At 42.7% G+C, this 17,212-nt stretch overlaps 1 protein-coding gene and 1 long non-coding RNA gene across 2 annotated transcripts in view; both read right to left on the bottom strand.

Annotated features, from left to right (window-relative positions):
• LOC133620577 (ectonucleotide pyrophosphatase/phosphodiesterase family member 7-like) overlaps nucleotides 1-6,849 on the bottom strand; it is an 11,575-nt gene extending 4,726 nt beyond the window's left edge. The window contains exons 1-4 of the mRNA XM_061982166.1: nucleotides 6,612-6,849; nucleotides 6,282-6,427; nucleotides 5,456-6,085; nucleotides 1,513-1,753 (exon numbers count right to left, since the gene is read on the bottom strand). Coding sequence (XP_061838150.1) covers nucleotides 1,513-1,753; nucleotides 5,456-6,085; nucleotides 6,282-6,427; nucleotides 6,612-6,849 — 1,255 coding nt within the window. The remainder of the gene's footprint in view (nucleotides 1-1,512; nucleotides 1,754-5,455; nucleotides 6,086-6,281; nucleotides 6,428-6,611) is intronic.
• Nucleotides 6,850-9,467: 2,618 nt separating this feature from the next.
• On the bottom strand, nucleotides 9,468-11,411 carry LOC133620576 (uncharacterized). Its single transcript, XR_009817527.1, has 4 exons — nucleotides 11,373-11,411; nucleotides 10,847-11,000; nucleotides 10,626-10,722; nucleotides 9,468-10,019 (listed from the first exon to the last, which is right to left on the bottom strand). It is a non-coding gene; the product is annotated as an uncharacterized lncRNA (long non-coding RNA).
• Between the last annotated feature and the right edge of the window lie 5,801 nt (nucleotides 11,412-17,212).

Raw genomic sequence — 17,212 nt, 5'->3', positions numbered from 1 at the left:
CTTGATGTACAGCTTAAGTTGTTCAACAGTCCGGGGTCTCTGTTGTGGTATTTTAGGCTTCATAATGCGCCACACATTTTCAATGGGAGACAGGTCTGGACTACAGGCAGGCCAGTCTAGTACCTGCACTCTTTTACTATGAAGCCACGTTGATGTAACACGTGGCTTGGCATTGTCTTGCTGAAATAAGCAGGGGCGTCAATGGTAACGTTGCTTGGATGGCAACATATGTTGCTCCAAAACCTGTATGTACCTTTCAGCATTAATGGCGCCTTCACAGATGTGTAAGTTACCCATGTCTTGGGCACTAATACACCCCCATACCATCACAGATGCTGGCTTTTCAACTTTGCGCCTATAACAATCCGGATGGTTCTTTTCCTCTTTGGTCCGGAGGACACGACGTCCACAGTTTCCAAAAACAATTTGAAATGTGGGCTCGTCAGACCACAGAACACTTTTCCACTTTGTATCAGTCCATCTTAGATGAGCTCAGGCCCAGCGAAGCCGACGACGTTTCTGGGTGTTGTTGATAAACGGTTTTCACCTTGCATAGGAGAGTTTTAACATGCACTTACAGAAGTAGCGACCAACTGTAATTACTGACAGTGGGTTTCTGAAATGTTCCTGAGCCCATGTGGTGATATCCTTTACACACTGATGTCGCTTGTTGATGCAGTACAGCCTGAGGGATCGAAGGTCACGGGCTTAGCTGCTTACGTGCAGTGATTTCTCCAGATTCTCTGAACCCTTTGATGATATTACGGACCGTAGATGGTGAAATCCCTAAATTCCTTGCAATAGCTGGTTGAGAAAGGTTTTTCTTAAATTGTTCAACAATTTGCTCACACATTTGTTGACCAAGTGGTGACCCTCGCCCCATCCTTGTTTGTGAATGACTGAGCATTTCATGGAATCTACTTTTATACCCAATCATGGCACCCACCTGTTCCCAATTTGCCTGTTCACCTGTGGGATGTTCCAAATAAGTGTTTGATGAGCATTCCTCAACTTTATCAGTATTTATTGCCACCTTTCCCAACTTCTTTGTCACGTGTTGCTGGCATCAAATTCTAAAGTTAATGATTATTTGCAAAAAAAAAAATGTTTATCAGTTTGAACATCAAATATGTTGTCTTTGTAGCATTTTCAACTGAATATGGGTTGAAAATGATTTGCAAATCATTGTATTCCGTTTATATTTACATCTAACACAATTTCCCAACTCATATGGAAACGGGGTTTGTATATATAGGATAGACTTTTATTAATCCCACAGTAAGGGAATTATGTTGTTGCAGTGCAGGTTTTTACATAAGAAGTAAAGCGTAATGAAAAACAAAAACAATAGTAATAAATACTACATATCGCTCAAAAACATGTATAGATAGAAGATAAAATACAACAACAAAACACTAACATCCGTATTGCACAACAAATTATTTTAACCCAATGGGTCTTATCGGGGTCATCATCATACGTCTGACATGATCCATGATATTGTAGGCTCACCATGATCCTGCGTCCTGGCGCTGGTCACCAGCATGTGCTTGGTGGCATCCAGGTGTCCATCGTTGACCTCGGGCTTGATGCCGAGGATGTGACACATGAGCGGGTAGATGTGGACCGTTTCAAAAGGCCCCACCTGCAGGTTCTTGTGGAAAGACGGACCCGCCGCTCTGAAGAAGGCCTTCATGTCCATCACTTGGTTGTCAAAGCCGTGCTCGCCCTTGTTGAACTGGACTGGGAAGTACTGCAAAGAAACACACTGGGAGCTAGTACTGCATGTGTCCAGCAGAGGTCACTGTTGTCTAAGCAAAAGCCTTCAGCCTGATCCCTGTTTCTTGATGACTGAACGTCACCAAGAGGCCACTGGCTGAATGAGGCCTTCAAGCCATCTTTAGGAGAGGAGATATCTCAGCTTGCTTATCTTATCTGGGGATCACAACGAGAGGAGTTTAAGTGGCCATGAAGTCATTGTGATGGTCATGAGTCGCTCGTAACCTGGCGGGCTTTACGTAAGTCCACATAAATCAGGTCTGTTATCCTTCTCCAAGTTGCAACTCCATGAATATTGAGCGACACGTGCAGCCGCGGCGTCGCCTCGCCACCGAGCGAGCGACTGGAGCCAAATGAAAATGCTAATTTGAAATTTGGAGGCACGAGTAGCTGGAGGAAGCATCGGAGGGCGCCACGTGTTACCGCGGCGGTTTGGATTATCACGGGGACTCGCAAAGGCACTTGATTAAAATTGTAATGCTCTAAGATTAGAATTTAGCTGATTGTTTCTGCTCGAGGAGACTTTCTTTGTTGCTGTTAGCAGCCAGTGAAAAACACCATTTCTCCCAGGATGTTTCACTCGGAGCTAAAGACGAGAAGTAATCTGCGCCTTCATGTTGGAGTAAATTTGTGCATATTGACAGCGTATCCCGTAGTGGACTTGAGTTTCTTAATCAGTTCATTCAAAAACGTTACTGCATTGCATTGTGGCTGCTTCTGTTCTTGGTCATCTTTGGTTTGATTTAAAGCTGTGACCTATTCCTGGTGTTGTGTCATCAAGGTTTGAAGAACACTGAAAAGACTTAGGGCAGGGGTGTCCAAACTTTTTGACTTGGTCGAGGGCTGAAAACCGACTGCATGTAAAGTTTGGACACACCTTCTCATTCAATGCGTTTTCTTTATTTTCATGACATTGTGGATCAGGGGTGTCAAACTCATTTTAGATCGGGGGCCACACGGAGAAAAATCTACTCCCAAGTGGGCCGGACTGGTAAAGAAAGTAAAGACAACTTCAGATTTTCTTTGTTTAAAAATAGAACAAGCACATTCTGAAAATGTACAAACCATAATTTTTTTTTTTTTTACACTTACATGTTTTGGTTAATAGTATATTTGTCATTATTTATATTTTCTGAATATATTATGTGATGATGTTCATCAGTCAACTCATTGGTGTTAATTTTCAATCTATCAAGATAAAACAATTATATCAAAATCAAATTACAGTGTGTTGTTCATGTAGTTTGAACATTTTCCTCGACTGACATGTAGCATCATCTACAATGATACAAAGATATGCTATAGCGACATCCAGTGGACACATTTAGAAGAGCTGTTTTCTCTCATTCAAAAAATTTAAGGTCAATATTAAAACTTTGCAAACTCATCCCGCGGGTCGCATAAAACCTGTTCGTGGGCCTGATCCGGCCCTCGTGCCGTACGTTTGACACCCCTGTTGTAGATTGTCACTGAAGGCATCAAAACTATGGAGTTATGTACTTAACAAAACAAGGTGAAATAACTGAAAACATGTTTTATATTCTAGTCTCTTCAAAATAGCCACCCTTTGCTCTGATTACTGCTTTGCACACTCTTGGCATTCTCTCGATGAGCTTCAAGAGGTAGTCACCTGAAATGGTTTTCACTTCACAGGTGTGCTTGAAGCTCATCGAGAGAATGCCATGAGTGTGCAAAGCAGTAGTCAGAGCAAATTGTGGCTATTTTGAAGAAACTAGAATATTAAAATATGTTTTCAGTTATTTCACCTTTTTTTTGTTAAGTACATAACTCCACATGTGTTCATTCATAGTTTTGATGTCTTCAGTGAAAATCTACAATTGTAAATAGTCATGAAAATAAAGAAAACACATTGAATGAGAAGGTGTGTCCAAACCTTTGGCCTGTACTGTATATATGTATATACATGTATATATCCTATACATATATATGTGTACATATTATATTAATATAATGGATATATAATTAGGGCGGCACAGTGGTACAGGGGTTAGTGCATGTGCCTCACAATACGAAGGTCCTGAGTAGTCCTGGGTTCAATCCCGGGTTCGGGATCTTTCTGCATGTTCTCCCCGTGACTATGTGGGTTCCCTCTGGGTACTCCGGCTTCCTCCCACCACCAAAGACATGCACCTGGGGATAGGTTGATTGGCAACACTAAATTGGCCCTAGTGTGTGAATGTGAGTGTGAATGTTGTCTGTCTATCTGTGTTGGCCCTGTGATGAGGTGGCGACTTGTCCAGGGTGTAACCCGCCTTCCGCCCGAATGCAGCTGAGATAGGCTCCAGCACCCCTCGCGATCCCAAAAGGGACAAGCGGTAGAAAATGGGTGGATGGATGGATGGATATATAATTAATAGTGAATATAATTGGATAATAAGAGTGTAAAATGTAAAAGTTTGACTTCTTGTTTATTTCTGTGACAACCTCCTTAAAGTTTTGTAATCAATCAGAAATATCAAGCAGCTAAAATGCGCCAAACATGGATACGTGTGGAGAGTGTTCAGCATTTTTCCCATCATGTTTAGTAATGGATTTAAATGGGTGTAATTTAGAATCTTTTATGGTGCGTGGACATTTTTTTTTATAATGTCCACAAAGTTCGGTGAGCAGATTGTGTTATAAGTGACTTTTTGTGTTGGTTGCATTTTTTAATATTTTTTTTTTTTGCGGCATGACTAGGGAAGGTTTTTTGGATTGGGTCACATCGGTAATTGCTGTGCTTCGTTCCTTTCATAGCATAATTAAAGGTCATTGAACTAAAGTAGGGAAGCACGTGAACCAGGGGTTATTGCATGTGCCTCACAATACGAAGGTCCTGGTTCGATCCCCGGGCTCGGGGTCTTTATGTGTGGAGTTTGCATGTTCTCCTCGTGACTGCGTGGGTTCCCTCCGGGTACTCCGGCTTCCTCCCACCTCCTAAGACATGCACCTGGGGATAGCTAGATTGGCAACACTAAATTGGTCCTTGTGTGTGAATGTGTGTGTGAATGTTGTCTGTCTATCTGTGTTGGGCCTGTAATGAGGTGGCGACTTGTCCAGGGTGTACCCTGCCTACCGCCCGAATGCAGCTGAGATAAGCTCTAGCACCCCACCGCGACCCTGAAACGAACAAGCGGTAGAAAATGGATGGATGAACTAAATTACACACGTTGTCTACAAATGGCGAAAATGTGGCAACATTACAATTGTCAGACTCTTAAAATGATAAATGGGTTATACTTGTATAGCGCTTTTCTACCTACAATGTACTCAAAGCGCTTTGACAGTATTTCCACATTCACCCATTCACACACACATTCACACACTGATGGCGGGAGCTGCCATGCAAGGCGCTAACCAGCAGCCATCAGGAGCAAGGGTGAAGTGTCTTGCCCAAGGACACAACGGACATGACTAGGATGGTAGAAGGTGGGGATTGAACCCCAGTAACCAGCAACCCTCCGATTGCTGGCATGGCCACTCTACCAACTTCGCCACGCCATCCCTGCAATCTCCTTGCGGGTAAGATTCCTTATTAAACTGATGGCGTCTTGTGGGCCAAATGGAAAATGTCGGCGGGCGGTTTTTGGCCCACGGGCCGTAGTTTGGACACCCTGAGTTAGGACATGCAGTAAGGGAAGTACTGAAAGTTAAGTAGAAACTGTGTGATGCGCACCCCGTTAATCACATAGCCAGCGTCTGCCCACAAAATGATGGGCAGGATGCGATCGTTCTTGGCAAAGTGGAAGCGTTCTGGCATCTCCTCCTTCTTGAAGACATGGAGGTGAGGGTGCGCCCCCTTTAAGGCATTGTAAACCTTCTCCAGCTTGCTCGGCTTGGGCAGCAGCATTCCAGAGGGCCCAAAATCTACCAGGTGGAAAGACACATCCCCGAAAGAGAAACCCGGAATCTTGGAGAGTGTGATTTCCTTCACCAAACCGTTGCGGTAGACCGTGGTCATGCCGTGATCGGACGTGATGATGATGTTCAAGCTCTTGCTCAATCCGTGTTTTTCAGCTGAGCTTCGGATATATCCCACGGTCCGGTCCACTTGCCTGACCATGTCTCGTCGCTGTGGAGAGTCAGGCCCGTACCTGTGGCCCGTGCCGTCCGGCTCTCCAAAATAGAGAGACACAAAGTCCAGATCCAGGTCTCGGAACCAGGCCATCACCTTGTTGGCGTTCTCTCGCCAAGCCGTCTCGTTCTTGTAATTGTAGAGCAGCGGCTCGACCTCGCGTTTCATGGCAACCTGTCCCTGGTAGCTGGAGGCGGTGCCAGGGAAGTGAAGAGAGCCAGCTTTCAGACCCTGAAAGAGCACACAAACAAGGTCACACTTGTTAGACACTTGCATGCAAAGCAAGCCAAAGTCTGGATGTCATCCACTCGAAGCACAGCGGGACTTTCCCAGCATCTGTCAGTCGGGTGACATCCTGTCCTGCCAAACAATTTGCTGCCTGACAACGGTTCTAAGTAAAATCTCTCTCACGCTGAATGAGACAGACCTGTTTCTGAGCTGTGATCCAGATAGGCAGCGTGCCGTTGTCCCACCAGTCGTTGACAAACTGAGTCTGATAATAGGGCTTCTTCTCCGTGCTGGTGGTGTTGAACCACATGTTGTGGATCACGCCGTGGTTCTCAATGTAACGGCCTGTGGAGGAGAGCACGACTTGCCTCAGAAGTTGTGTGAAGTTACCCCAACTTTGGGGATTAGAGTCAATTAGTTTGAACAAAATTTAATTTATTCTAGTAGAAAATGAGCAGATTATCATCTGACTCAGCGAGAAACACTGAAGAGTTATTGTACTTTAAAAACCTGACCGGTTGGCTTTTACCTGTCAGAAGGGTGAAGTGCGTAGGGCTGGTGATGGTCAGGTAAGGGGGCGTGACGTAGTGGGCCTTCACTCCGTCTTCAGCCATTCTGTCCAAATTCGGTGTGTCCACGTCACGGTCATAATCCCAACGGAAACCATCGAAAGAGACCAACAGGACCTTCTGCCTCGGCTCGCTCAACGGGGCCCCCCGTGTGCACAGAACCCCCCAGAAGAGGCAGAGACCTGCAGTCCACAGCATTGTGAGGTCTTCACCCTCGTCTCTTACGCGACTGACAGTGTTTCTATGTTTCAGCGCAGGGTTCTGGGAGTCTAGCGAGCAAAGTTTCTCCGGGTTATCTTATCTGCCTGCTTGAGCGCACTTTTATCTCAGTTTCTCTGTTGTTTATGGCCTCAAACTCCTCCCTCTTCTGCTTTTTTGACAGTAAAAACTGTAAACCTCTGTGGACATGTTTTTTTCTGGGAACCTCGGCCATCTCGGGGTTTGCGTGCGTGAATCAGCGCCAAAGAGAGGGAAATGACATCTTGATGGCTTTCACCTTGACTCGGGACGGCACATGATTGATCTGACAGTGGGAGAAATGAGAGCGTATATTTTCCTGCTGACCCAGGAAGAAGAAGACCCTAATAGAAGTATTTATTTTAATAAGTTTAATGTGTACCTTAGCCCGGGGTTATTGTTAAAAGATCATTTGGAATTGATTTGGCCGCCGCGATGGGCAAACGGTGATAAAAATTGGGAGACGGCCTCCCGGCTGTGCGGATCACGCTCGGACATGATACATCATCTCATTGTGATGTAATCTTATCAACGTCCATCAACTCTTCAAATGTGTCCTTTATTGTGTGTGTCCTTGGCTTCGGTTCAAGGGAATTGTCTAATCTTTATGGAGATAAGGGATAACATTCATCAGCTTTCATTTGCCTCATTCATATTCATCCCAGTACTCATATTAACTCCGCACGCTGCTCGGCCGCAGTCAGCAAGATTTGGAGTGTTTTTTGGACTGCTGAGTCTCACATCTCCACCATGAGAACTTCATCAAATACACACTCTGAACTTGAGAGGCCCGCAAACTTTATCTGACCCACTCCATCTCGCACAGTGAGGATCCACAGGGAGTATTTGCCTCCAGCGCACCCTGCTGCCCGAGCGTGAGCACTGCAGCTGGCCCAAAGTTCCAAACGCTCCCATTGAGTTCTCAAACGAGGAGCCCACAGGTTCAAATCTAACCTAAATGCATATGAAAGTAGGAGTAGCATCGCAGAAAGGTTTCGTGTTTTCGACTACGGTTTCTGGAATACCACACATGACTTTTTTTTTTAACCCAATACTACACACCATTCCATGATTGTCTTTTTTTGTTTTGGTTATTTTTAAAATATGGGACACCCAGCAGGCACAAGACATTAAAGGCCTACTGAAACCCACTACTACCGACCACGCAGTCTGATAGTTAATATATCAATGATGAAATCTTAACATTGCAACACATGCCAATACGGCCGGGTTAGCTTACTAAAGTGCAATTTTAAATTTCGCGCGAAATATCCTGCTGAAAACGTCTCGGTATGACGCCTGCGCGTGACGTCACGGATTATAGAGGACATTTTGGGACAGCATGGTGGCCAGCTATTAAGTCGTTTGTTTTCATCGCAAAATTCCACAGTATTCTGGACATCTGTGTTGGTGAATCTTTTGCAATTTGTTCAATGAACAATGGAGACAGCAAAGAAGAAAGCTGTAGGTGGAAAGCAGTGTATTGCGGCAGGTGTTGTGCCGGATAACGCACCACCGTCGTAGAATGCACCCCTTGACTGTTGTGCCGGATAACACAGCCGGTGTTTCATTGTTTACATTCCCGAAAGATGACAGTCAAGCTTTACCATTGGCCTGTGGAGAACTGGGACAACAGAGACTCTTACCAGGAGGACTTTGAGTTGGATGCGCAGACGCGGTACCGTGAGTACGCATGCAGCTGCGACTTCCAAACATTTGATCGCTTGCCCGTACGTGCGTGCCGCTATGTGCATGTCACTTACGTAACTTTGGGGACTTAGGGGAAATATATGTGCTGTATAAACTTTGGGGAGGTGAACGGTACTTTGCACTGTAAAAACTGTTGCCTAGATCTAACTCAATAAAAACAAGGCAACATTTTCCAAGCAATTTTTGTTAGTTTAGTCAACTAATTGGTATTTTGAGTAAGTAGAACTTAATAATATGCATTTTGATTTATGCAAAAAGATTAAGTTGCGTTTACAGAAAAAGCCAAGAAATTGAGTAAAATCAATGAAAAAACATCAGCATATTAAACACACAAGACTTAATTAAAATAAGTAACATTTAAATGAAAAAATAATTTTTGTACTCAATTTTATTAATTTTGACCAACTTACCCTTTCTTTGTTTTGAAAATGGAAACTGCTTAAAATAATTACTTAGAATAATAATAAAAAAATCAAGACATATCAAATTCCAACCTTTATTAAATCATTACCATATAAAAACAGTGGCAATGAGCTGGACAGTATGAACAGTCAACATCCATATTATACAAGAATGCATGACCTCAACTTTTTAAAGTGCTGTATAGAACACCTTCACAGTAGTTTTCTTTTTTTAACCGTATACATATTAAAACATTTTCATAAGGCATATCCAAACCTGTCAATAAGCTGGACAGTATTAACAGTCAAGAACATCAGTATTTAGTGCATAAAAGAATGCATGACCTCAGCATCTCAAGTTTTACTTAGAACATTCACAGTACAGTTTCTTGCTAAAACAATTTAACATTAAGATTATCTGTACTTCTGTAACAATTCACAAGCAGAACACCTTCACTAACATTTTAACTTAAACAACTCACAGATCCCTCCTTCTGACCAGCTGGAGCTTCACAGTGGGGCAATTTAGTGTGTATAAAACATAAAAAAACTTAATTTACACACCAGAAACGATGACCTGGAGCTTTGTATAAAACCTGAACAGGACAAACCGTTACAACATTCTGAAGAATTCCACTCAATGAACAATGTATAATGATTTTGAACAGACACAAGAAAATAGCTGTTCAAAAGTGCAAGCTGACAGTCATGGCTCACTGCCTAAGCTAGAAGTTTGTTTTTGAGAGTCATGAATTTGGGGGTTGGTTTTGGGCGCAGTGTGTCAAGTCCCACAAAAAGTCTTTGAAACACCTCAAATGTTTTGGAAAGTTTGGATGGATACTCAAGATTAAGTGCATACGTCAACCCCAGAAGTAGGCAGCATGCTTTGACCAGGTTTCCAAGATGAGTAAGGACTGGTACTCCCTCAATGATGATTCCTACTGCATTTGTCTCACAACAGATGTAGATGCTCATATTCTTCATTTCCAGGTCCTCATGAACAGCGGTCTCTGCAGTTCCCTTTGAGATACAAAAACAGTAATTAAAAAAACAAACATCTAATTTTATATTTACAGTAATATAAGTTGTGTGATTTAATTCAGATAATGATTACTTTTGTGATGACCATTTTGAAAACTTTTGAATTCTAATTTGAGATCTTGTACATTAAACTTGGTACAATAGATGCATTTCCAGCCACATGTTTTTTATTGGCATTTCTAATTTGCATATAAAAACCCGAATAGAACCACCGGAAATTAAAACAAACAAAAAAACAGTAATATGTTATATATATATATATATATATATATATATATATATATATATATATATATATATATATATATATATATATATATAGAGAGAGAGAGAGTAAATGTTTTAATGCTTGTTTAAGGGGAGTATTTTTTGTTTGCATTGTTTTTTTTAGGGCAAACAGAAACACAAGACAGAAAGGCATCACTCTGTGGTGCTATGCTAATTGGCTATCCTGGGGCTCTTGCCAACTAGCTGCATGCTCGACCTCCACCTGACAACTGCTGGTTCAGTCAGTTCACATAAAAGTAAACCCAATTTAAGCTTGTACATCAGACTGATCCAAACCTGCTTTTAAACAATACTTACAGTAGTCAGAGATTAGCTCCTGTCCACTCTCTCCCATGTACTCTATGAGGCATCTCACAGTCACATCTCTCTTCTTCACTGCAGAGGCACTTGGGTCCTAGAGTTAAGAGAAGAATAATAAATAAATGAATTTTGTTGGCAATTTTACTCCAAATCTGTGATACCGTTATTAGAGCATGACTACAGATTCAGTTTAAACTTTTAAACCACTTTTAACCCACCTGTGTCAGTTCCATCAACAAGTTCTTGATGCGCTGCAGTCACTCCTCCTTTTGCACTGAAGAGCTCCAGGAGTTTTGGAGTGTACCTGTCCAGTTGGGACATAAATGTTGATTCCAGTGGAACAGCAGTGCACCTTCGGAACGCTTCATTAATCTGTAAGACAGCAAATGTTGACCGTTACTGGTATTAAGGGTATTAGTATACATTTTCAGGCAAAAAGTGAGTCTAGTATGTCATGTCCAAGTCACAATGGAAACTTGGTAAGGAAAAATAGAACGATAATAGAATAGAATAGAATAGAAGATGTTCTACGAGTCGGTAGTGGCAGGCGCCTTCTTGTACGCCGTGGCCTGCTGGGGCAGCGGGCTGAGAGCGAGGGATGCAAACAGACTGGACAAGTTGGTAGAGAAGGCCAGTAACGTGGTGGGAGTGGAGCTAGGCTCTCTGGCGGTGGTGTCAGAGAGGAGAAGTCTAGCATCTTGACAGATGAGAGCGAAGGGATGTATAAGAGCATGGGCAACCTACATGAATGCAAGGCAAGGAATGGCTGTGTCCAAAGGTTCCATGGTGCAGTCTGTAATGCTTTAAAATGTCACTCTTGGTTGGTACAACAGTGCTGCACAACTTACAGGGCCATCCCATCTGTCATTGGAGAGAGAGAAGAAAAAAGACAAGTTATGGTTCATGTCTAACCTCTTGGATATATAAGCCTGATGAGAGCCCTTTATATCTGGTTTTTTTACACCCTAATATACTCTTTTGCAGTATTTCCTCTAGATTTTTTTGTAGCCACGGTGGTCTAAGTTGGTAACCTATAACAGTAGGGGGGTCCGGGGGCATGCCCCCACGGAAGAAAAATTTGAAAATGTACCCTTTAAATGGTGACTACTGGTGAGATTTTTTTTTGGGGGGGGGGAACGTTGAGATTGAGACTTACACAATGTCATGTTTGTGTAATCATGTTTTGTTTTAAGTCATGTTTTGTTTAGTTTCTGGCTTTTCACTCCCTTGTCTTGTCACCATAGAAACCATTAGTTTTCACCTGTCACGTCACGCACCTGTTTCACGTCTTGAGTCACGCACCTGTTTTCGTTAATCATGTCTGTACCGGTAGTATTTAAGTTCAGTGTTTTTCAGTTTGTTTTGCTGACGACCTCGCACCCCATACCGCACCACATTTATGCTCTGTCCATTCCTCTATGATCCTGCTTCATGTCCCTTGTCACAGTAAGTTTTGGTTCCATGTTTATAGTCTTTTTGTTTTTTCATAGTTTATTCTCCGCCACTGTGCGCGCTTTCATTTATTCCTTTTTTGATATATTAAATAAATCATGTACCTCCATTCCCGTCTCGCACGAGCCAACTTTCCGTTGCATCCTGGAAAAGCAAACACCCCGGACCAAGTCGTGACACACAATGAGCGTTATTCTTACAAGAGTAGCGTTTTGCCTAGGAGTGTGCATGGACAGCAGGTCTGAGGGGGCTTCAGATAGCTCTGTCAAGTGTATCTAGCTAGCTGCTAGCAACTTTGAATGCAAGCTAGTTAAGCAGCTTTAATGTGGCTGCTTATATACTGAAGAATAAAATATTAAACTACCACGCAAAGAAAACGCTAATTATAAACTTCACAGCTATAAACAATGTTTGGTTGAAGTTAATGAGCTGTTGGAGGTAAGAGCACATTCGAAATGGCGGTCGGCGGGAAAAGTAGTAAACTAAATTTAGCATTTAAGTCCCATCTTAAAACTCATTTGTATACTCTAGCCTTTAAATAGCCCCCCTGTTAGACCAGTTGATCTGCCGTTTCTTTTCTTTTCTCCTCTGCTCCCCTTTTCCTTGAGGGGGGGGGGGGGGGGGGGGGCACAGGTCCGGTGGCCATGGATGAAGTGCTGGCTGTCCAGAGTCGGGACCCGGGGTGGACCGCTCGCCTGTGCATCGGCTGGGAACATCTCTACGCTGCTGACCCGTCTCCGCTCGGGATGGTGTCCTGCTGGCCCCACTATGGACTGGACTCTTACTATTATGTTGGATCCACTATGGACTGGACTCTCACAATATTATGTCAGACCCACTCGACATCCATTGCTTTCGGTCTCCCCTAGAGGGGGGGGGTTACCCACATATGCGGTCCTCTCCAAGGTTTCTCATAGTCATTCACATCGACGTCCCACTGGGGTGAGTTTTTCCTTGCCTGTATGTGGGCTTTGTACCGAGGATGTCGTTGTGGCTTGTGCAGCCCTTTGAGACACTTGTGATTTAGGGCTATATAAATAAAGATTGATTGATTGATTGATTGAAATATAACATTGAACCATGCTTTTGAAAATGTATACATTTAAATCCTGGCAAATACTGACTTTTAACAATATAAATTGTTACTTACATGAGTTCGGTAAAGTGTTTTCCTTGGGCTCCGTGAAGAAACGTGTCTGGGCTTGTTCTTCCACAGCAGCATGCAGGTGGGCGGGTCCTGACATTTTAGGTCTGATATAAACCTTTGAACTGAGTTTTGCTAAATCAATTTATGTTGGAAGTCCAATAAAATTAATTTTATCACATAAAAAAGTAAGTTACGAAAAATATTCACACTTTTTACTTATAGATAACTCAAAAACTCTAAAAATAAAAATAAATTGATTTATTGGAATAAATATACTTTTAAAAATAAAGTAGAATGGACAAAACCACTGAAAGAGTTTTTACAGTGTGGGCTGTGGGATTGAGTGTGTTGTGCAGGTGTTTGAGTTGTATTAGGGGGTTATATGGACCGGAGGGGGGAGGTGTTTGTTATGCGGGATTAATTTGTGGCATATTAAATATAAGCCTGGTTGTGTTGTGGCTAATAGAGTATATATATGTCTTGTGTTTATTTACTGTTTTAGTCATTCCCAGCTGAATATCAGGTCCCACCCGCCTCTCACAGCATCTTCCCTATCTGAATCGCTCCCACTGCCCTCTAGTCCTTCACTCTCACTTTCCTCATCCACAAATCTTTCATCCTCGCTCAAATTAATGGGGAAATCGTCGCTTTCTCGGTCCGAATCGCTCTCACTGCTGGTGGCCATGATTGGAAACAATGTGCAGATGTGAGGAGCTCCACAACCTGTGACGTCACGCGCATATCGTCTGCTACTTCCGGTACAGGCAAAGCTTTTTTTATCAGCGACCAAAAGTTGCGAACTTTATCGTCGATGTTCTCTACTAAATCCTTTCAGCAAAAATATGGCAATATCGCGAAATGATCAAGTATGACACATAGAATGGACCTGCTATCCCCGTTTAAATAAGAAAATCGCATTTCAGTAGGCCTTTAAAATAACATTGAGAACTTGTTATGGTAAATGGGTCATACTTGTATAGCGCTTTTCTACCTTCAAGGTACTCAAAGCGCTCTGACACTATTTCCACATTCACCCATTGATAGCGGGAGCTGCCATGCAAGGCACTAAACACGACCCATCAGGAGCAAGGGTGAAGTGTCTTGCTCAAGGACGTGACAAGGTTGGTAGAAGGTGGGTATTGAACCAGGAACTCTCAGGTTGCTGGCACGGCCACTCTCCCAACTGCGCCACGCCGTGTTGAATAATGTCCTGACGTTGAGCAACTCAAATGTTGGGTTCTGACTTTGATTTGACCATTGAACTTTGGTCATTTCCCAACCAATATTCTACAACACAAGATTCTACAACGTTGAAACAACATGCTTTTTGACAAAGTTTACTCAATGTCAGGTTGTGACGTTGTTTTGTCCATTGAACTATTGTCATTTTTTCGACCAATATTCTCCAACACAAATACAACGTTGAAACAACATGCTTTTTGACGACGTTTATTCAATGTCAGGTTTTGATGTTGATTTGTCCATTGAACTATTGTAATCTTTTCAACCAATATTCTACAACACAAACACAACGTTGCAACAACATGCTTTTTGACGGCGTTTAATCAATGGTTGTGACGTTGATTTGACCATTGAAATTTGGTCATTTCCCAAACAACAACGTGGATCCAACGTTGGGCATCAACATTGTCTCAATTTATAAATACAACTATTTCGCAAGGTTGTTTCAAAGTCACTTTTAAAAAAAACATACATGTATAAACAACGTTGTATCAATGTCTTGGAATTTTGATCATGTTGTCTTCATGTCCATCCGTCTCTCTCACGCTGTCATGTCATGTGCCGAAATCACATGACATGCAGAGGGCTGCCTGTCAAGTGCCCCGCCCCCTCGTCACCATTGTCACCTGTGCAGTCTACCTGTGTGCAACCGAGTGCGTTTCACTACCCTATCTTTTTTTAAGCAGCACTAAGTAACTCTTCAACCTTCATAAGATATTTTCACAACTTTTGGGATGACACATGGAGTTTCAACGATTTGAATGACACCTGTGTCATGGCCTGAGGGGGTCTGTACTGCTTTCACTGGCACTTAGCAACTTTGAGGAGGGCGACAGGAACCCTGCAACACAAAAAACTACACTTGTGCTGACTTGCTTTAAGGCATTCATCACTCCTTCTTTCCCATTCGTTAATAAGACATGCCGCCAGAAAACAAAAAGCTGAAGAAGAAGAAGAATGCCTTCGTGCAATTGCTGCTATCATGGCCTAAGCTACAACACAACCAAAGAAACAAAAAGTTTTGTCTGAGGAAACAAAACAAGAACAACGGAGTTTACCCGGATAAAGGGACAGTAAAGGATCGACATTGCCCCGGCTTTCCCTCGCTGGTGTGTGTTCAAAGACAAGTGATTTCAGATTGATGCTGCCTTGGCTCTGTTCCTGCTGAACTAGTAAGTCACTTTTTATGCTCATATCAAAATGTTATATTATTGGAAATGTGCGTGATAGCAATAAATAGCCACCAGCTTGAGAGTTCCAAATATAAATATTAAATATGTGTCTTAAATCAAAATGTGAGCTCTAAATGTTGAATCTAAACCTGAGTGTCAAGCAGGGAGGAAATGGGTCTTATTTTTATAGTCTTTGGTATGACTCGGCCGGGGTTTGAACTCACGACCTACCGATTTCAGGGCGGGGACTCTAACCACAAGGCCACTGAGCAGAATAGCCATTAAAGTTAAAGTACCAATGATAGTCACACACACACTAGGTGTGGTGAGATTATCCTCTGCATTTGACCCATCACCCTTGATCACCTCCTGGGAGGTGAGGGGAGCAGTGAGCAGCAGCAGTGGCCACGCCCGGGAATCATTTTTGGTGATTTAACCCCCAATTCCAACCCTTGATGCTGAGTGCCAAGCAGGGAGGTAGTGGGTCCCATTTTTATAGTCTTTGCCCTTTGGTTTGAACTCACGACTGACCGATCTCAGGGCGGACACTCTAACCACAAGGTCACTGATTAGAGACCTAATATTTGTGCCAATATTACAGCAAACATCATGTCAGTTTGATGCTACATGTGCTAGTCCTCAGGGGAATTGTGGTTTTCTTCTGGCAAAACACTACTTCTTTGTTCCACTGGCGCCGCCAAAATCAACCAAAACTGAAACTGCGGGGTTGTTGTACTGTAGAGGATTTGTCTTTTTGTCATGGAAGCTAAAAATACAGGACCGATACAGGAACAGGAAGATGCGGGCGGTTTGACCTGACAGGTATGTCTTTTCTGGACCAGTGAAACCAGGTGTTTGAAGTTCACACTAGGGTTATACGGTATACCGGTATTAGTATAGTACCGCTATACTAATGAATCATATTTGGTACTATACCGCCTCTGAAAAGTACCGGTCTGCCAAATGTAAACAAACGCCATTGGTTGATCCACACCTAACATCCACTGAAATGATACCAAGTACAAAAGCGTATCTAGTCGATACTACTATGATTACGTCAATATTTTTTGGCATCGCAACATCTTCTTTCGTTTTAAAAATGTTTTATATTATGTTTATAAACTCAGGAAATATGTCTCTGGACACATGAGGACTTTGAATATGACCAATGTAGATCCTGTAACGACTTGGTATCGGATTGATACCCAAATTTGTGGTATCATCCAAAACTAATGTAAAGCATCCAAACAACAGAAGAATAAGTGATTATTACATTTGAACAGAAGTGTAGATAGAACATGTTAAAAGAGAAAGTAAGCAGATTGTGGAAGTCCCTTACTTCCGGGTTCTTCTGGACACCAATCATGGACACGACCGCTTCGTTCATCGTGCAGAACAATGCTTTATTTTGCAATTGATTGTCTTTGTGCTTTTCAGCAAGTGTCTTTTGGTCTGTCCCTCAGCTTTGCTCCCTCTCTCTCGGCGTGCTCTGCCATCCACCACTTCTTCCCGACTGCTGCTTTTAACAGAGCGACAGGTGATCAGACAAAAACACTCTCAGCTGTGTCATC

Source organism: Nerophis lumbriciformis, linkage group LG24, assembly GCF_033978685.3.
Source record: "Nerophis lumbriciformis linkage group LG24, RoL_Nlum_v2.1, whole genome shotgun sequence".
Taxonomy (NCBI): Eukaryota; Metazoa; Chordata; class Actinopteri; order Syngnathiformes; family Syngnathidae; genus Nerophis; species Nerophis lumbriciformis.
The sequence above is the reverse complement of the archived record's forward strand: the minus strand, read 5'-3'. Positions and strand labels throughout refer to the sequence as shown.